General features: G+C 53.5%; 1 protein-coding gene across 10 annotated transcripts in view; it reads right to left on the minus strand.

Annotated features, from left to right (window-relative positions):
* HNF1B (HNF1 homeobox B) overlaps positions 1-20561 on the minus strand; it is a 58217-nt gene that overhangs the window by 13598 nt on the left and 24058 nt on the right. For 6 of the 10 annotated variants that reach the window (XM_008271144.5, XM_008271142.5, XM_089317379.1 and 3 more), the window contains 2 exons: positions 8461-8621; positions 2534-2669 (listed from right to left, as the gene is read on the minus strand). In XM_008271144.5, coding sequence (XP_008269366.2) covers positions 2534-2669; positions 8461-8621 — 297 coding nt within the window. The remainder of the gene's footprint in view (positions 1-2533; positions 2670-8460; positions 8622-20561) is intronic. The other 4 variants (XM_051825477.3, XM_008271145.5, XM_051825476.3 and 1 more) reach the window with 1 other exon arrangement.

Genomic DNA, 20561 nt, shown 5'->3' on the forward strand with positions numbered 1-20561 from the left:
AATTCAAAATCATTTTGTATTTTGTGAGTCCTCTAAAGGCTTCTCCATTCCCATTCTCCTGCAAAACCATCAGCAGAGTGCGTCCACTTCCAAGCAGCTAGGGGCAGAGCGAGAGCCACACTCACTCATTGAACACACTTGCGTGTCTCCTGTGTTCACTCCATTCTGCCCTAACACATGTAAGTCATCCTTTTCAGCTGCGATCTAGGCGCCATCTCAGGGACAGCAGAGGGAAGGAAAGGAAAAGGCGGGACGGAAACAGAGACAGCGCCACCGGCACCAGACACGAGGGAGGCCAAGAGGACAAGGAGGCAACACCAGGCCCAAAGCAAGAGACTCATGTCATGGGCCAGCGGCAGGCCTCCCGCAAGCCATTTCGGGACAGTTTCCAAGGGTCACGGTGATGCTTTCCAGAAGCCAGGACCTGCCCTGAGCTGTCATAGCGCAGCTGAAAATACACCGAACACTCATGGACACTGAGGCTCTCAGAGAAGGGGCAGGTGTCACAGCACAGCAGGCTGACCACAGCTTGGAACGCCCACATCCCAGATCAGAGTGTGGGTTCGAGTCCCAGCTGTTCTGCTTCTGACCCAAGTCCCGGCAAATGCACCCGGGAGGCAGTGGATGACAGCTCAAGTCCTTGAGTTCCTGCCACCCAGGTAGGAGACCTGGATGGAGTTCCTGGTTCCTGACTTCAGCGTGGTCCTGTCCCAGCTGTTGCAGCCATCTGAGGGGTGAATCAGCAGATGGAAACTTTCTCTCTCCCTCTGCCTTTCAAATAAATAAATAAATCTTTTTTTTTTTTTTTTTTGACAGGCAGAGTTAGACAGTGAAAGAGAGACAGAGAGAAAGGTCTTCCTTTCCTTTCCGTTGGTTCACCCCCGAAACGGCTGCCACGGCCAGCGCGCTGCGCCGATCCGAAGCCAGGAGCCAGGTGCTTCCTCCTGGTCTCCCATGTGGGTGCAGGGCCCAAGCACTTGGGCCATCCTCCACTGCACTCCCGGGCCACAGCAGAGAACTGGACTGGAAGAGGAGCAACTGGGACAGAATCCGGCGCCCCTACCGGGACTAGAACCCCGTGTGCCGGCGCCGCAGGCAGAGGATTAGCCTAGTGAGCCGCGGCACTGGCCTAAATAAATAAATCTTTAAAAAAATCAATAAGCAACCTCTTAGAAAGACAGCAACAGCTGGAGCCTGCTTCAGCCTCCCCACGGCCTGCACCGGCCCGTCTGCGGTGGGGCACAGCCCTGGTGCAGAGCAGCAGGGAGGCCCCAGCCTGCTCACCTGTCTGCAGGCACGTGTGCAAGCAGCCTAGTTGTCTTTAAAGTTTTCAAAGCCCAGAGACACTACGACAGCCTCCCTTGGGTCCTCCTGCAGTGCAACTTCAGCTCTGCTTATGGAGTCTGGAACACCACGCAAACTCCCCATTTAGGAGGAAGCCCGTCACACCTTGCTCCATCTTTATCAGCACGAAGAACCTTCTGGAAAATACACTGCATGCCGAGGGACAGGAATGAACACAAAAGCAGACAATGCTTTACACATTTATAGATTCCCTGTCATGTGATTACCTCAATAGGTCATTCTACAAAATAGGTATTTACAGGGATGGTGCTGTGGTGCCGCAGGTAAAGCCGCTGCCTGCGATGCCAGCACCCCTTATAGGCGCTGGTTTGAGTCCTGGCTGCTCTACTTCCAATCCAGCTCCCTGCTAATCAACCCAGGAAAGCAGCAGAAGATGGCCTAAGTGCTTGGGCCCCTGCACCCACGTGAGAGACCTGGAAGAAGCTCCTGGCTCCTGGCTTCGGATCAGTCCAGCTCCCTCCAATGCAGCCATGTAGGGAGTGAACCAGCGGATGGAAGACCTCTCTGTCTTTCCCTCTCTAACTTTGCCTTTCAAATAAATCTTAAAACAAACAAACAAACAAACAAAAAAACCAGTTATTTATTTGAAAGGCACAGAGACACAAAGAGCGACAGACAGAGAGGTCTCCTTCTATCTGCTGGTTCACTCCCCAGGTAGCAGCAACCAGGCTGGGCTGGGCCAGGCTGAGGCCAGGAACCAGGAACTTAATCCAGGTCTTCCAGGTGGACAGCAAGACCCAGCTACTTGAACAATCCCAGGGTGCACATCAGCAGAAGCGGAACTCAGGAGAGCAGAGCTGGGACTTGAACCCAAGCCTCTGATATGGAGCTCGGGCATCCCGGATGGCATCTAAACCCCTTTGTCCGCCCCTCAACAACCCATTTTACCAATAAGGAAATTGAGCCACATGACGGTTCAGTGATTCGACCCATGACACACAGCTATTGAACCGTGACTGAGATTCCAATCTATCCCATAATTTTCTCTTGTTTTAGGCTAAACAATCCAAGTATTGCTGAGGGGAGAGGTGAGAAACTAAAGAAGTTAAATCAAGTGCACGAGTCGTGGGTGAGATCCAAGGGGACCTCCCGCACTGCTTCCCACCACGCCAGCTGGCTCCCCGCTCTTCTCCCGGCCGCCGCATGTTCTGACCGATGAGGAACTTACTTTGTGCAATGGCCATGACTCCAGAGAGGGGGGTCATGATGAGGTTCTGAGACTGCTGGGGGTTATGGTGGGAGAGGCTGTGGATGTTTGTCAAGGTGCTGACGGGGGGCAAACCTCCTCCGGAGACTGAGATCTGCTAGAGAGAGGAAACAAGAACGGCGTAAGTGGACCAGAACCACCCAGGACACTTCCCGCGTGGCACAGCTAACTCCCTGACTCACGCGTTCACTCACTGACCATCAGTGAGCACCACAAATGCTCATGCGCTCTCGCGGCGTGCGGCCCCTGTTCTGCCTTCTGCGCGTTACGGGTGCTAGAGACGCATAACTGCTAAAAATAACTGCAGACGTGGGCTGGGGTGCCCCAGTGAGAGCAGGTTAGGGGCCAGCAGGAGCACGGGGATGCTCTTGCTGCTCCAGGATGCGCTACTCGTGCGTGAACTGAAACCACACCGCAGTCCCACGCAGTGGTGGAGACTTCTGTCGGTCCCATTTCACAGAGGGGTAAACTGAGGCTCAGAGTAGGCATCCGTGCTGCCAAAGATTCCGTAACTAGGCAATAGTACACCCGCTATTCAAACCCAGGTCTGTCTGACCCCAGAACATAAGTTTTGATCGGTTATGTAGGACTACTAAGGGCTGGGGACACCAGCCATGACTGGGGATCCTTTTCCAGATTTGTAAATGCAAATCCACCCCTCCCCCTTTGTTCATTCAAGGAACTGATGATGTAATGACAAAGCTATTACATGAGTCTTGAACACCCTCCACTCAGTTTCACCATTATATATATATATATATATTTTTTTTTTTTGACAGGCAGAGTGGACAGTGAGAGAGAGAGACAGAGAGAAAGGTCTTCCTTTGCCGTTGGTTCACCCTCCAATGGCCGCCGCGGCCGGCGCGCTGCGGCCGGCGCACCGCGCTGATCCGATGGCAGGAGCCAGGAGCCAGGTGCTTTTCCTGGTCTCCCATGGGGTGCAGGGCCCAAGCACCTGGGCCATCCTCCACTGCACTCCCTGGCCACAGCAGAGAGCTGGCCTGGAAGAGGGGCAACCGGGACAGAATCCGGCGCCCCGACCGGGACTAGAACCCGGTGTGCCGGCGCCGCTAGGCAGAGGATTAGCCTAGTGAGCCGCGGCGCCGGCCTCACCATTATATTTAAGACACAGTTTAGGAAGGAAAGCTACTGATTTTGTATATTCTCTTTCTGCCCATTTTTTAAAATTTATTCCTACTAGCGTCTTTTCCTCGCTGATTTTGTTTTCATGTTCCCAAGCGCCTGACTGTATCATGAGACTATAATGTTAACAGGGCCCCTCTTTCTTGCTGATAGCAATCTATCTTCATGTCTTAATACATTGGTTAGAACTTTCTAGGTAGTAAAAACAGTAGCAGCTGGGGCTGGTGTTGTGGCATAGCAGGTAAAGCCGCCGCCTGTAGAGCCGGCCTCCCATATGGGCACCACTCTGAGTCCTGGCTGTTCTACTTCTGATCCAGCTCTCTGCTGTGGCCTGGGAAAGCAGTAGAAGATGGCCCAAGTCCTTGGGCCCCCGCACCCGTATAGGAGACCTGGAAGAAGCTCCTGGCTCCTGGCTTCGGGTCAGTGCAGCTCCAGCCATTGTGGCCATCTGGGGAGTGAACCAGTGGGTGGAAGACCTCTCTCTCTCTCTGCCTCTACTTCTCTGTAACTCTGCCTTTCAAATAAATAAAACAAATCTTAAAAAAACAGTAGCAGCTGTAACAGATGCACTTGTTATGTTTCTGACATCATCAGAAATGTTTCAAATGTGCTCTGGTTAATTATAATTCTAAAGATGCTATCATTATTTTATTTTATTTTATTTTATTTTTGACAGGCAGAGTGGACAGTGAGAGAGAGAGACAGAGAGAAAGGTCTTCCTTTGCCGTTGGTTCACCCTCCAATGGCTGCCGCGGCTGGCGCGCTGCGGCTGGCGCACCGCGCTGATCCGAAGACAGGAGCCAGGTGCTTATCCTGGTCTCCCATGGGGTGCAGGGCCCAAGCACCTGGGCCATCCTCCACTGCACTCCCTGGCCACAGCAGAGAGCTGGCCTGGAAGAGGGGCAACCGGGACAGAATTCGGCGCCCCTACCGGGACTAGAACCCGGTGTGCCAGCGCCGCAAGGCGGAGGATTAGCCTAGAGAGCCGTGGCGCTGGCCAAGATGCTATCATTTTATATATACATTATTTTTCATAGTAGTTTCTTTTGTATAGTTTTATTTTTTTATTTAAAAAGTTATGCATTTATTTTCATTTTATTTGAGAGACAGAGAAAAAAATCTTCCATCTGCTGGTTCACTCCCCAAAGGCCTACAACAGCCAGAAGCCAGGAGCTCCATCCTGGTTTTCCACATGGGTGGCAGGGACCCAAGTGCTTGAGCCGTCACCTGCTGCTTCCCCGGGGGCTGAATGAGCAGGAAGCTGGGCGGGAAGCAGAGCAGTCGGAACTCAGACAGGGCTTTCCCACGTGCGAGTTGGGCGTCTCAAGCGGTGGCTTCACCACCACATCACATGCCTGCCCCACGTACAGTTTTCAACTAACTTTCCCAATTATTATTCAGCAACACCCCCCCCCCCCCGCCCCCCGCCCTGACACTGCGGCAAGCACCAGGACCCTTGAGAGGGGCTTTCAGAGTAATCCAGCTTCTCTGTTTTTCTGCCACCCAGGGCTCTTTCAGCTTTGACGGCTAACACCAGCACCCAGGTACCAGATACCCTGCCCTCTGGCCAACCCCACAGCCTCCAAGGTTAATTTGAAAAAAGAAAAGAAAGGAAAAGCCAAACAGGTTTGTTTGTGTTTTTCAAATGAGCATCAAGAAATGAGGTAGAGGTCACATGACCAAGAAAGAATTCCAACCGCATGGAACAGGAGAGAACCGGCCTGTTGGCCAGACTTGTTTTTCAGAGATGTCAGAGTCATAAAAAACAGCAGGGATCTGCCCTCCAACTGACTCCCTTGGGTAATGGAGTCCTTCGGGGATCTCTGGGCTGTTTCAACCTGGAGGCCAACGATTAAGACAGCCTGCACGCGTGGCTTCAGTTTGTCCAGTGTGCTCCCCAAGTGTGCTCCGTAGAGAATGCCGCCCACAGGGCAGGCCAAGGAACCAGTCCTCCAGCAAGTGGGGGCCGGGTTTACTGGAGTTCAAGCCCCGCCCACTTTCTGTGTTGGACTCCACAAAGTCCCAAGGGTACTGGGCACAGACTGGACAGCTGGGAGAGCCCAAAAGCCATCAGCGTGCGTCCCCCCCCCCCCCGACCCACGGGGTTTCTAATCATTGCCCCTGCTTTGCAGCCTGGGAAATGGAAGCTGAGAAAAGTTAAACAAGGCTAGGCTTCTCATCATGAGGCCATGCTACTTGGTACTATGAAACTATCCAATACGTGCTTTTCCTAAAACAAAACAAACAAAAAACTGCAAACCTCAGCCTGACTCCTCCCCACCCCTTTAAAATCAAAATTTACCATTTGGGTACAGAGTATGGAGACTGGGGGAGGGAGCAACAGCACCACAGGGAGTGCTAACAGATTGGCTTTATTTCCACAATTCCCTGCAGGAAGATTCCCACCCCCACCTGACTGAAAGCCAGCCCTGAGACTGTCACTCCAGGAACAGGGCTTACCCCACCACGGAGCCACAGGGCCACCAGCCGTGCTCAGACCTGTCTGTGATGTTCTCACTCTCCATTTCCCAGACAAACAAAGCGATCGCTGCGCCCTCCCACTGGGAAATGACAGAATCAGGACCTGCACACCCGGGTTCTTTTTGAGCCACACTCCTCTCCTGCCTTGCCCGACCAAGCTCACAGGGACGTGTTACACATTAACAGAGAACAGACTCTTGAATTTGGGCATCCAGGGGTAGTGTCACATCATAGGAGCCAGGGTGTTAGGGACAGGTGAAAAGCTGCGCCTGCAAACAGGTTCCAGATGTTTGCTAACGTTTGAGGTGTGCTGGCTGGGTCAATCATCAATCCAGTAATATACGGCCCAGGCTGGGCAGTGCTGAGCAGAACAGGAAGCAAAAGGCACGTCTTCAGGCTGGGTCTGGAGCACCCTCAGCCTGGGGGAGGCAGCCTGCCTCCTGGAAGGAAGAGCAGGAGAGCTCAAAGGGGAAGCCCCAGGACCCGCAGGCAGCAGACCTGTCCCCCAGGGCTCCCTTCCCTGGGAAGCCTGCGTATTCCCCCGTATTCCCCGACCCTGACTTGTTTGGGTCTCAATGTGGACTCTGGAGAAATCGCTAAGCGTGGTCTGCAGCGGACCTGCACTGGTTTTCAGGAAGTGGAATCTCTGTTAAGGTTTGGAAGAAGGCAAGGGGACTCCAAGATGCCCCCCCCCTTCAAAGTGCCCTTTCGATTTTTTTATTTAATCACTATTTACTTATTGAGAGACGGAGTGCTCCCATCCACTGGTTCCCTCCCCCAAATTCTCACAATTGGAGTGGGGGTGGGGGGAGGTTGGGACTGGAGAAGGAGAGGAGGGAGGGGGCTGGAGGCCAGACCTGGAAGCCTCGAACGTGATTCGGGCCTCCCAAGTGGGTGACAGAAACCCAAACACTTGAGCCATCGCCGCTCCCCGCTCCCTCCCAGGCTCTGCATCGGCAGGAGTCAGGAGCCAGAGCTGGGGACTGACCCCGGACTCCCGTCTGGGACTCAGGCGTCTTAGCTGCCCTGCCTTTTCACCTCTGTTTGCAGAGACCACTCCAGAGACAGCAGCTCAGGGCCCCTGAAACCAGGGTTGGCCGGGCCAGCGCTCTCCTCAGAAGCCACACTTTGTTTGTCCTGTGGGCAGCCAGGGACCTGATTGCCTGTGACTCACTATTCCTGTGTTGCCTACACAGCACACACACGTCAAGGTCTAGAATGGCAAGTGCTCTCCACCCCCTCCCCCTCCCCCGCGCCCTCTCGCCTCTGGCTCAGACACTGTGTGTGCGTGCGTGCGTGCGTGCGGGAATGTGTGCAGCTCCACCTCGGGCTTGGGAATTGGGAACCCTCGGCTCCTCCCTCCCCTGAAACACAGAGCATGACCCAAAGAATGAAGTTTTCCATTTCTGACCCTGGCAGGGGTCAAAATGCTCCTGTTTCGCCATAGGAGCAGGTCCTTGGGCGTTGGCACTGTCCCTCCCTCCCCAAGTGGGCCACACGCACATCTGGTGCAGGGCCGTGTAGAGGAACACAGGAGCGTCATTCGGTGACCACAGCACTGCTATTAACATAACAATGCTGCCATTTATTGCGCACTGCCCAGGCGGGCTCTGTGCCGAGCGCTAGCACCCTGGGTCCCCCAACAACACTGCTGCTATTACCTCTACTTTATAGACGAGGAAAAGAGACCTACAGTGGCTCAGCAACCTGCCCAAGGCCGCACAGCTATTAAGTGTCCCAGCTGGGACCCCACGGCACTGTCGCTTCAAAGCCCTGTGTCTCTTTCCGGAAGTGGTGTCCCACCCCACCTGCGACCCTGACTCCTGCTGCTGCTGACTGCTCACCAGTACCAAGGGGGCTCGGTGGGGAGGGAGCATGGTGGGGGGGCTTGTCGCAAAGTGAGGTGCTCCCTGGGCTGTGGAGGCCTTGGAGAGGGGGATGAATGAACATTTTATCAACACAAATGTCATTGGCAGCCCCAAAACAAATAGTGTCCCACCCGGCTTGCTCCTTTATGAGGCATTCAATCAATAAAATGAGAGCAGAGCTCTGTCAGATTTATTGGCTGGGTTCAAACCGAACAGCTCTTCCACCCGCCAAAGGCTGGCTCGGGCTCTGCCTTTCCGTCCCGCCTCTGGCCGGCCCCCATTTTCCCCTGTGGGGCTACAATGGTTCATTGTTTGAGGCAGGCCTTGTGAGAAGTCCTGTTTGTTTTGCCTCTTATCTTATCAGCCCCAGAGCCACAATGGCCCAGGTGTACTCACCATTTTACCATCAGGTGAGAGGAGATTGTGGCCTGGGTCCAGGCTGGCTGGGGAGACTTGCTGTAAAACCGCCTGGCTGGTCACCATGGCGCTGTTGCCATGGTGACTGATGGTTGAGGAGGAAGTGACCTCATTGTTTCCTTGCTGGCTGTAGCGCACTCCTGCAAAACAATACAGACCCCACAGGGAACATTAGTGTCACCTGGACCCAGGAAACTGACTCAGCTCCCCTGTGTTTTCCAGGGTGGATGAGGAGAAAATCAAGTTGCTCTGGGCTTCCCTGTCCACCTGTCCATCAGCTGTCCTCCTCTGGGCTGAAGATGCTACGGTCTCTGCTTTCATTCTAGAATGGAAGCGCCATCCCGTTCACTGCCACGCGCCTGTGCCTCGGCACTTGGTAGCTGCTCACTAAACATCTAATGAATGAACGGGTAAGTTCTGTTTGCCACTGCTTCAGCGCCGTTCTTCCAGGATTTAGGGGCCGAGCTTGGCCTTCCTCTTCCCGGCTGCAGTATTTGATTTTTCCCAAAGCTTTCCAGCAATGTTCCCCTGGCAGCCCCAGTCCTGTGGGACTGCAAAGTAGAGGTAACCAACTTTACAAAGAGGAGGTACTTGTCTGGGGACTCCAGGAAGAACCATGGCTTATGCATCTGTGACACTTACCCCTATTTTTGGCCAATCCTGAGGCTAAGGGACACAGACAGCTCAAGACAGGGACAGGGCTGGGGGCTGTGGCTCTGGAACTCACATCCCTTCAATGGAGTCTCGTTTGGCTGACTTCTTGGACACAGGGAAAGGCATGCCTGCTGGGCGGTGGGGTAGGCAGCACACACAGGTGGGAGGTGGGTACTCAGTTTGTCCTGCAAGGGAGGGCGGGAACCAAGCAGGTGGATGACCTCGCCCTCCTGTCTCCCTCTTGCTCAGGAACCCAAGCAGAGCTCTGTTCTCAGTGGAGGGAACGTGCTGGACAGGGACCGGCAGGAAGCGGAAGGGTGCAGAACCCAGCTCCGCTTTGCAGAGGTTTCAGCATCCTGCTTGACGTGCCCACGACACAGCCCAGGAAGAGCTTGGGGGTACTCGGTGGCATCGCACCCTAAACTCAGAGCTTAGGAAGACAGTGTCCTTGGTTCTTGCCACGGCTTGTCAAACAGGTGTGGGGGACCCAAGCCTCCAAGGAACAGAGACCAAATGCGCTTGGCATGGAGTCATTTGGAAACCTGGGGCAGCTCTTTGGCTATACTTCTCCTTTTGCCCAGTTTTCCAGGAAGAACCATCCTTGAACTCTGTTCCCCACCCTGCCCCGCCTCTTTCTAGAGCAGGTTACAGAAGCCCCCAGGAGCCAGGCCAGCGGCCCTACCCAGCAGCCTCTAACTCACCAAGCTAGAGCTCACTGAGGAGAGATCCAAGCCAGCATCCCCTGGCTTTACCCAAGGTTCTCAGGTCCTAGGACGCCAGAGGGCCAGGGAGAGAACAAACGAACGCTAAAGCAGGCTTCGAACCTGCAAGAGCACCTGGTTTGACTAGGAAGGGGCTTGTTGCTTGCTCTATAGGCTTTTTCTGCTGGTGGGTGTCCTGGTTTGTTGATGCAAGGGGCTCTGGGAGGATAGTGTCAGGACCGGAATTCACTGGTTATTGGCCTTGGGCACTACAATGTGGGGGAACAGCAACAACCATGAAGTTAAAGGAGGCGTGGCTTCCACATCTCCCAGTCAAAAGCTCTGCCCTGGCCTTCTTCCTCTGCACCTGTCTGCAGCTCCTGGGTCTCCTAGTCACCACCCTCTATTCCATCCATTGGATTCAATGAAGTTCTGTTTCTCCACTCCAGTGGGATGCTTCTGATAGTTCAAAGAGCTGTGATAGAGAAGAGGAAAGAGATGCGAACCCTGTGAACTCCAAAGGCAGAGTGAGGTCCAATGGAAAAGAGAAAGGCAGATTTCTGATGAATAAAAGGAAGAATTTCCCAATGAGGTGGGGGTGGTGGGAAGGCTGGGGAGGGGGGAGGCTCTGGGAGTAGACAGACTTGGGTTCACATCCTGACTTTGCTCTTAGGAGATGTGTGATCATAGGAAGGTTACTTTCCCTCGCCTTGATTTACAGCCATAAAGTATGGAGAATATGTGCCCCATGGGGCTCTTTGGGGGTACAGGTAACATTGACACAGCTCCTAGCATGATGCCAAATAACTATTGGCACCATAGGCAGGGATGCGGGGAGCAGGAGAGCTGGCACAGGGGTGTATCCCAAGACATATGCTCTAGGGTATGCCAATTCTAGACAACTTCAGGCAGGTCTAAGCACTGAGTAGCCTTACCTTTCTATAACAAGCAGTTTCCACAGGACCCTGCCCTTTGCAGAACCCCTGATGCCTTGTCCTGCAAGCAACCTGGGGAGAGGCCTGGCCACTGCCCTCCCCCACCTTTTGGAGGAACTGGATGGCATCCTGTTTGTCTCCTGCTTTTTCTGATTCCTTGACCAGCTGTTTGCCTTCCCAGGATGCTCTGCTCCTGGGAGAGCGGTGATAACACCGGGAGTCAGGTGTGTTGTCACCTCCCAGCCAGTCCCCATCATCGATTCTGCCTCAAGTCAAACAGTCTCTGGATTTAGCCTATTTAATTTGGCTGCAGGAAATGGGCCAGCCCTCTGATGATCAAATATAGGTCACAGGGAGGCTTCTCCCCTACCACAGGCTGCGCAAGTATTTATTTAAAAATAATTAACCCAGGACATCCGCAGGGAACAAAAGCCTTCTTCACCGGCAAGAGAGCGTCCAGGGCTGTCTGTGAGAAGCCCGGCAGTGGAGCCCAAGGGTGCTATGGTTTTTATACTGGGGCTTTGGTCCCAACAAAACTTCATTACATGAAAAATATCACGGGGGCCAGCACTGTGGTGCAGCAGGTTAAAGCCCTGGCCTGAAGCCTCGGTATCCCATATGGGCACTGGTTCTAGTTCTGGCTGCTCTTCTTCCAATCCAGCTCTCTGCTATAGCCTGGGAAAGCAGTAAAAGATGGCCCAAGTGCTTGGGCCCCTGCACCTGCGTGGGAGACCCAGAAGAAATTCCCGCCTCCTGGTTTTGGATTGGCACAGCTCTGGCTGTTGTGGCCAATTGGGGAGTGAGTGAACCATGGGATGGAAGACCTCTCTCTCTCTCTCTGCCTCTCTCTGTAACTCTTTCAAATAAATAAAATAATCTTAAAAAAAAAAAAAAAGAAAAATATCACAGAGGAGCTGCTCTGTTTAAAGACAGGTGGGCCCAGACCTTCAAAATTCCCTTTAAAACCTCTGGCTGGGAGCCGGCATCATGGCGCAGCAGGTGAAGCTGCAGCCTGCATTCCCATCCAGGTGCTGGTTTGTGTCCCGGCTGCTCCACTTCTGATTCAGCTTCCTGCCAATGCACCTGCAAAAGCAGCAGAGGATGGCCCTGGTGCTTGGGCCCTGCCATTCACACAGGGGACATGGATGTTGTTCCTGACTCCTGGCTTTGGCTTGGCTGAGCCCTGGCATATTGCAGCCCTGTGGGGAACCAGTGGATGGAAGATTTCTCTTTCTAACTCCGCCTTTCGAAGAAATCAATCTTAAAAACAAAAACAAAGGAAAAACCCTCTGGTTGGAGGCAAACATTGGGTGCAGTGGTTAAGATGCTGCTTGGGACGCCCACATCAGAGTGCCTGGGTTCAAGTCCCTCCTCCACTCCCAATTCTACTTCCTGCTAATGCATACTCTGGGAGGCAGCAAGCAACGGCTCAAGTACATGGGTCCCTGGATTAAGTTCCTGGCTCTTGGCTTGTGTCTGTCTCTGTCTCTTATTTAAAGGATGATTTAACTTCAAAATTAAATTGAAATCTCTGGCTAAGGACTAGAGACCTGGCTGGGAATGAGGAGATTATGTTCATCATGACTTTGCCACCCATTTAATGGGTGAGCTCCAGCTTCCTCAACTATAAGCCAGAGAACCACCTGCTGCAGGGAGAGGACCGCTGTTCTGAAGCCTTTTGGGAGCAAGCCCTGGAGTGCTCATCAGACCAGAGTCTTCCTGCCCCAGGGTCTAGGCAATTATGAGATCCCAAGCAGCCGCTGGTCTTACAGGGAGGTGTGTGTGTGGGGTGGTGCAGGGTGTGTTACGGGTGTCTGCAGGTGACACCATAAATAGGTGCTCATGTTAGAGGAAGCAGAGACCAAGTCCTTTCACATTTCACAAACTCAGAAGAGCACTCGAAATGAGAACAAAAGTGGAGCTCAGAGTGTGGGGACCTGAATTGAAATCACGCCTCATCACCTAAGAGCTGTGTGACCTTGGGGAAGTTGTTTAACCCCCCTGAGCTTCCATTCCTCATCATTAACAATCCCCACCCTTAGGTCATTGGGAAGAAATCTGACCGAGTTAATGGTTTGAAATTCCCAGACCATGCTTAACACATAACAGTTGCTCAAAACACATCCTCCTACTTTGGGACTGCTTTTGTCTCAAAGACACATCGAGGCAGGCTGAGAGCATAGAGCTTACTGAGCATCTGCTAAATGCCTTGCACCAGACTAAGGAGCCTGCCCTAAGACTAGAATGAGGCTTCCTTCCTCCTTCACCCGGGCCTGCAAGCTATGAAAGTGAATGCCTATGGGGCCGGCGCTGTGGCATAGCAGGTAAAGCTGCCGCCTGCAGTACCGGCAACCCCTATGGGCACTGGTTCAAGTCCCAGCTACTCCACTTCCGATCCAGCTCTCTGCTATGGCCTGGGAAAGCAGTAGAAGATGGCCCAGGACCTTGGGCCCCTGCACCCACGTGGGAGACCTGGAAGAAGCTCCTGGCTTCATTACAGCCATCTGGGAGTGAACCAGCAGATGGAAGATCTCTCTGCCTCTGCCTCTCTGTAACTCTTTCAAATAAATAAATAAATCTTTAAAAAAAAAAAGAAAAAAGAAAAAAAGAAAGTGAATGTCCAAGGTTTAACACTGACTGGCCAGAGCTGCCGGGCTAACAGCCACAGGGACCCCAGAAGAAATGACCATGGCAGACGGTGGCAGCATCTTCCATCATGTCCAGGCTCAAACCACTAACTGGCCACATCCCCATCACCAGCCATCGGAACTACAACAAGCAGCAGAAGGCATCCCGGGAGGAGTCTAGAGACCCTGTGAGGTCATCTCCGCTCCCCATTCCCAGGCCTCAACATCCTGGGCCCTGCGTTACTGTTAAATTCCCAACGCCATCGGGGACAGATGCAGACTGTATGGTTTCTATTCTATATGATCAGAAGCTTCAAAAACAGAGAGAAACCTACGGTTCCAGGAAGCCAGCACCACTTCCCTGCCTTCCTGGTCCAGCAGCATTCTTTGCATTGCTGCAGCCTGCACTTCTAAAACAGAATCATCCCAGCTCACTGCCCTGCTGGGGAACCTGTGACAGCCAGCTCCTCACTACGTTCTGGGAGAGCCCAGCGTCCGGGACAGGCAGCAGCGGTCCAAGTCGCCTCCCGTGCCTCATCTCTCCCTGCATCCCACGCACAGCGCCTGCCCCTTCTCCAGGGGGCCTGCTGTCTCCTGCCTCTGCGCTGGTCCCTCTGCCTGAAGCGCTCTGCCCATCTTCTCCCTGTCACATCCTCTAAGAGGACTGACTGTGGCCTCGTCCGTGAGTGAGGCTGGCAGTCCTCTGGCCCGTCCTTTGTAGTTTCCATGCTCTAGCGACTCTCACAGGAGGAGTCAGCCCCCCGGGAAGCGGATGGTAAATGTACCTCTTTCTCCCCTCCTTTAAGAAAGGGACGGCTTTTGCACACTCTGCCTGCCTGGTGGAGTGCCAGGCACTGGGAATGGCTGTTGATCAAAGGAAGGAGACCTCAGCTGCCTTGGCTACCCACGCCCGAGGATAAGCAGCGTCACTTCTAGCAGGAGAAAATGCAGTCAGTTCTGTGGTGCTGATTGCATTGAAAGGGCGATTCTAGGGGCTGCTGGTGTGGCACAGTGGGTTAAGCCACCCCCTGTGATGCTGGCGTTCAATATGGACAGCGGTTCGAGTCCTGGCTGCTACGCTTCCGATCTAGCTCTCTGCTAGTACACAGGGAAAGCAGGGAAGTGAACCAGTGGATGGAAGATTTCATTCTCTCTCTCTCCCTCTCTCTCTTTCAAATAAATAAGTAAATATTTTAAAAACTGTGATTCTGTCCTATTTGCACTGACAGATTACACTTGAGTGTAACTGAGTTTGTCATTGGAGACACATTAGGTAAATTCCAAAATCTGCATCGCGTTGAATGGAGTTGCAAAGGCATGCAGTCAATGGGCCTGTGCACACACACAGCGCCCTCACCTCACTGCAGGTGCTGTGTGCCATGGCAACCTTCGCTCCGCCCACCACTCAAGTGACCTGACAGCCCATAACCTTTCCAACACCCACCTCCTTGGGCAAGCTTCAGGACTTCCCCCAGCTCAAGTGCCGGATGTATTGTTACAGAGCATTTATGTGCTTTCCAACCATCTCACAGGCTGGATTCTCGTCTGTTGAGGACTGTCACTGATGGAGTTTGCCCTCAGCCCTGTATCTTCCCCTAAGCCTGGTGGTTTCTTGTTGCACGACTTTGCGAAGCGTCGCGACATTTAGGACGTGCTTGTTGAGGTCCACAGAACTGACTGTGCATGTGTGCTCAAAGGCAGACACAAGCCCCTTACAGCAGGGGCCCCGGAGAGAGGCTCCACACGGGGACTGTTAAGAACAGAGACGTTTTAGAGACCTGGTGGTGGGCTTAGAATGACAACTCAGAGTGCCCTGGATCTAATTCAGCACTCAGAGTGTTTTGAAAAACAGCTGAGACCTCAGCTCCACGATTCCAGTGATCCACAGGGGCCCAAGCTTCCAGAAATGGTCCCAAACACCCCCCCTTTATCTGCCTTAGCTCTCTCAGAGCTAAGGGGACCGGTCCCCTTTGGTGGCATTTTGGTCTGTAAAATGGGCAGAGCTAGAATGATGCACAAATAACATCAGAGAGGCACTGGGCTCAGCCGGCTGAGCAAAAGAGAGCTGTCTCAGTGAGGATAAGATGATGAAGATGATGAGGGAATCAGGACCCCCGGGCACCGTGGTGCTCAGCCGGCCCTGCGTGCGTCCCCTGCACCAGGGTCTGAGCACCACACCCAGAATCTGGAGGGATGCTGGTCACCCTTGACATTTCAGAGCCAACCTCTCATCCTTGATAATGCAGGAATGTGCCTCTGGCCGGTGGACCTGTGCCAGCCCCAAGAGTGTGCGTCCCGGCCACCAACAGAGTAAACATTACTCAACCAGCCAGGCCCTGTCACACACATTCTTCCCCTGTGTTCCTAACCTCATGCAGAGCGCAGCCCAACCCCGCGGGGTCTGCAAAATTTAAGCTCAGGCGGCAGGGAGCGTGCGAAGGAGAAGGAGCCGCCAAGAGGAAACAGGCACGTCCACAAATTACCAGTAGCAGAGCTGTCTTCCCCGCGAAGCCGGGGCTGTTGGGGAGAGCGCGGTGGGGGTGAGGTCGGTTGGGGAGGGCCCAGGACCGCGTCCTGATCGCCACCCCCTCCCCTGGAACTTGGATGGGGCAGAGAGACAAATGATCCCGTCTGGGGATCTTCTGAGACCTCACTCCACTCGGGATGGAAGAATGTGAATGCCTTCCCAGCTGCAAACTGGGAGCTGGGAAAATGAAAGTATTCGGATGAGTTAGCACGGCTGCCTCGGTTCCCTCATTTGTAACCCCGTCCTTATTAACCTTTCCTCCTCTCTAAGGGTAAAGATTAATGCTTGCAAAGAGCTGGGGAGATTAAAAACCTGAAAGCCAGGAGGACAAGGCTGATGCAGGGGGAAAGCAATTTCAACACTGGGCAGGCTTCCATTCCAGGTCCCTTCCTACCTGCGGTGCCTGCATTAGGAGCTCGGGTCACAAGAACAGAAACACAGACAGGCCTGTGGGGACGGCAAACATTCTTGACTCAAGGAGTAAAAGCTGAGTGATACTTAAGGGAAGCCCACAAACTGGTTTTCTTATAAAAATCAAAGCAAGTGTAATCAAGAGAAGAAGAAAAAAATCGAGTCTTCCATTTCCATCCAAAGCACCTTGACTGAGAACAGAAGCTAATATGCACAGTGCACCTGGTAAGACTGCCCACGCAGAAGCCTTGGGTGTCCTCCCCAAAGCTCGCCAGGGAGCCACCGCTGCAGGCAAACATCACGTGCACTACAACCAACTCTTCAGCCTGCAGACGGCTGGCGCAGGTCAAAGGAACAGGCCTGGCACTCGAGGGCCTGAGCACCGGCTGCCGCTCCGAGTGTCACCGATGCCCATTTGGGTGGAAAGCTGAGAGACAAGGGCCACAGTCCAGCCAGGGGTCTCCCAGCTGTCAGCCCTCTTTCAAAGCTAAGCATCTCGGGCTTCCCCGTCAGCCCCTCGCAGGTTGAAGCTCCCCACCATGGCCCACTTAGAGTGTGCAGTGCTGTTGGGGGGTGGCTTATGTCTTAGCTGCACCTCTCACCAGAACCCAGGTCCCACGAGAGCAGGACTTTGCCTTCTTCATTGTCTCCCAGGGCCTTGCACAGAGCCTGGGCTTGTGCTAGGCTCTCAACCAATGTTTGTTGAACTGGGAAGTGATGAGTGAACGGCCCACACCTGCACCGTGCGAGCTCCACGCTGGCTTGCGTTTATCTGTTGTGTTGGGTGGTAGGGAAACGCCTGTGCGATACACGTGTCCTCTACATCTCCTGGCTTTTCTGGGGTGGTCGGTTGGGGGGAGGCAATTTTTTTTAAGGGAGGAAGAGGAGAGAGGAGACAAAAGTGGAACCAAGGTTGAAGAAACAGTGTTAGCAGGTCTGGGTGATCTCCCGTTGAAGGCACAGGTCTGTATGTCAAGTGGCCCAAATGACACACCAGGGCCACCTCCTCAGGCTGCAGACTTGGACAGCGCTTTGCCTGGTGCATAGAGGGCGGATGGGCTGCCTGCAGGGTGCCCACCGATTCTCTTCTTCTTAGAGTCTAAGCATAACACCTAGTACCCAGGGCTCGCTAAGGGGCTGGGGAGTGGGCACTTCTGCTAGCACAGGCCAACCCCACTTTTTTTTCTTCTTTTATTTACTGGAAAGGCAGAGAGAGAGAGAGACAAAGAGAGAGAGAATGTCTCATCTGCTGGTTCATTCCCCAGAGGTGTGCAACAGCTGGGGCTGGGCCAGGCTGAAGCCAGGAGCCAGGAACTCCATCCAGGTCTCCCACATGGGTGGCAAGGACTCAACTAATTGAATGACCTGGTGCCTCCCTGAGTGTGTGTGAGCAGGAAGCTAGACTTGGGGGCAGGGCTGAGACTCGAACCCAGGCACTCCGATGTGGATGCAGGGGTCTCAAGTGGCATCTTAACTGCTGCACCCAACACCCACCATGTAAGAAGCCAGTTTGGGGCACACTGGATTGGTCCCAGGGTAAGGAGAGGGGTCACTTCATGGGGCTGGGCAGCCTCAGTGCCGCTTTCTCCTACAGCACGAGGGTGAGACTGAGAAGGGTTAACAGTGGCCATCGCGAGGCCTAAAGGCTGGGGCCAGACGCCCCTGCGCAGTCTGACTCCTGGGGTCTGGTCTTTTCTGAGAGCCTGCCTTTGCGGGCAGGGGTGATCCATCTGCAACAAAGGCCCCCGGGTTTGGTCGAGGAGAATGGTGATGCTCCTAGCGGACCTGAGCACTGGGAGAGCTGTAAAGCCATTGACAGACGCAGCCACTGGGTGTCCGTACAAAAGCAGAGTCCTATAAACAGACCTCTGCATTGTGTCTTAAGGGCCAATAAAGTGGCCTTAGAAAAGAGAGGTTTTCTACTGTGGCCTATTCAGAAACAGGGCCCTACTGGGAGATGATAGCCACGGGGAAGTTCCTTTGAGGCCTGGCAAGTATCCGAGCTGCCTCATTAAGGGGGTCTGCCCAGCCAGACCCCAGCCTCTTCATCACCATTGCTGAGGGCAATGCATCAGCATCAGCATCATCATCACCATCACCATCATCATCATCACCATCATCACCATCATCATCATGACAGACAGCCACTGATGACCCGGCAGGCTCAAGGATGCCGGGCCCAGCAAGCACCTTGGAAGGTGGCTGGCTGGCTGCTGGCTTCCAGACAGGAGCACCAGGGACTGCTGGCTGCCTAGGGCGGGGCAGTTTTGCTCCTGTCTCAACAGGTGACTCCAGTTTGCAGTGAGTCCAATCCCTTCTCTACACCTCAGCACACTCTGCAGAAGCCCAGGAAGGCTAGTTGTCACTCTTCTCTTGCCCAAGGAGTTCTGGTAAGTAACGATAAAAAACTAAACTAACAGAACATCAGGGAGAGAGACTCATAATAGGTTCTTTGAAAGCTTGCTGGAAGCATTGAACGCTGACCTTATCCAGCCTCCCTTTAAGCAGTGCTAAGAGGGATGGAACTGGATGACACTGTGTCCACAGAAGGAAAATATGTTTTAAATGACACGTAAATTGAAACTCATGCCACGCTCAGTTTTACTCTAAAACTGAACAACAAACTTAGAAAACAGGAGATTTATGCACCAAGCCTTTGGACAGGAAGCTCTCTACAATAGGTATCCTTATTCCATAAACAGAAGGGGTGCCTGCCACAGGCTATGTGGAAAAGCCACCAGGGCTCAGATGTTGGAACAGCCCACAGTTCTACTACTCAGGATTCATACCTAGGGAGAGAAGCGGTTAGAGACTTCTCAGGGATTTTCTTCACAGGGAGAATAAGTCTTGCTTTCTTTCTTTTAAAGTTTATTTATTTAAAAGGGAGGAAGGGAGAGAGGAAAGGAGAGAGACAGACAGACAGAAATCTCCCACTTGCAGGTTCACTCCCCAAACACCTGCAACAGCCAGCGCTGCCCCAGGCTGAAGCCAGGAGCCAGCAACTCAGTCCAGGCTTCGCTCGCATACAGGTGCAGGAACCCAACTACTTGACCTAGTGCCTCCAAGGTGTGCATTAGTAGGAAGCTGGACTGGAGAGCAGAGCTGGGGCTGGAACCAGGCACTCTGAGATGAGATGCTGACATCCAAAGGGATTGCTTAAGTGCTGTGCCAAACGCCCCCCTCATTTCTTTTTCTTTGATAAATGGGGACGCAACCCCAGTGCTGCACCTGGCAGAGGAGTCTGAGCACCCAGGAGGGTGGGCTGCTCATGGTCGTTTCTATCCACGAAACACCTTGAGACAAATCCAGCGCTTCCTTTGCACCTACCGTGCAGACCGATGTGACACACAAAAGGAGACTTTGTTTACAGGTTTTTCTAAGAACTCACTTGGCTTCATTGCCAATCCAACCTAACCGGTGCCAGCCAGGAAGAGGCACCTGCAGTGGACAGGGCCATGAGGTATGGGCATGCAAGCTGCCACTCAAAGGCCCCGAAAGTGTTAACCTCCAGCAGTGATAGGTGTCTTGTTTACACCCATTATAAATCTGGTCCCTGTGACTGGCCCCGCCCAATCTGCTGGTGCTGTAAATCTCTGATGAGCCCTAATAAAGGTGGAGGGCACCTAACAGCATGCAGTTCCTGCAGTGGGGAAGCAGCGAGGCGCTGAGCGAGAGAAGGAGGGAGAGAGACAGATGACGAGCTCCACAATAAAATATCACAATGGCAAACCTCCCTCTGCACTTCAGGCAGCAGAGTCCTGAGCCCCAAAGCTGATGTGAATCCCAGTCTCCAAATAATAATCCTGGAGAGCTGGCGGGCTATTTGCCAGAATCCCCGAGATGCTAAGTGCTTCATCCAAAGTCACCCCTGCTTGTCCCTGGCCCTAGCCCCCTGGCCCCTGAAGCCCAGTCCAGGTTTCTCACTGCAGCAGCGTCTCTGGCCCAGTTCAGCAAGGCGCTGTCAGGATCACCCCGGGACCCAGGGACGTCTGCCCCTGGCTGTGCATCTACATCGCTTAGAGAACTGTTGAAGCCCCCAGGCCTGAACCATCTCCAATGCTGATCCTAAAGGGGTGTGGGTGGGCTGGAGGTTGAGGGTGCCATGTCCGTTTTGAGCGAGCTCCCCAGATGACTGGCAGGTGGTCGAGGGAGATTTCAGAACCACCGAACCTGCCACTCTATTGGCTTCAGTGTTTTTGATGCCTGAAGTCACAACTAGGGCATG

The sequence above is a fragment of the Oryctolagus cuniculus genome, chromosome 17 (assembly GCF_051225735.1).
Source record: "Oryctolagus cuniculus isolate XC-2025 breed Fujian yellow rabbit chromosome 17, ASM5122573v1, whole genome shotgun sequence".
In the NCBI taxonomy this organism is placed as follows: Eukaryota; Metazoa; Chordata; class Mammalia; order Lagomorpha; family Leporidae; genus Oryctolagus; species Oryctolagus cuniculus.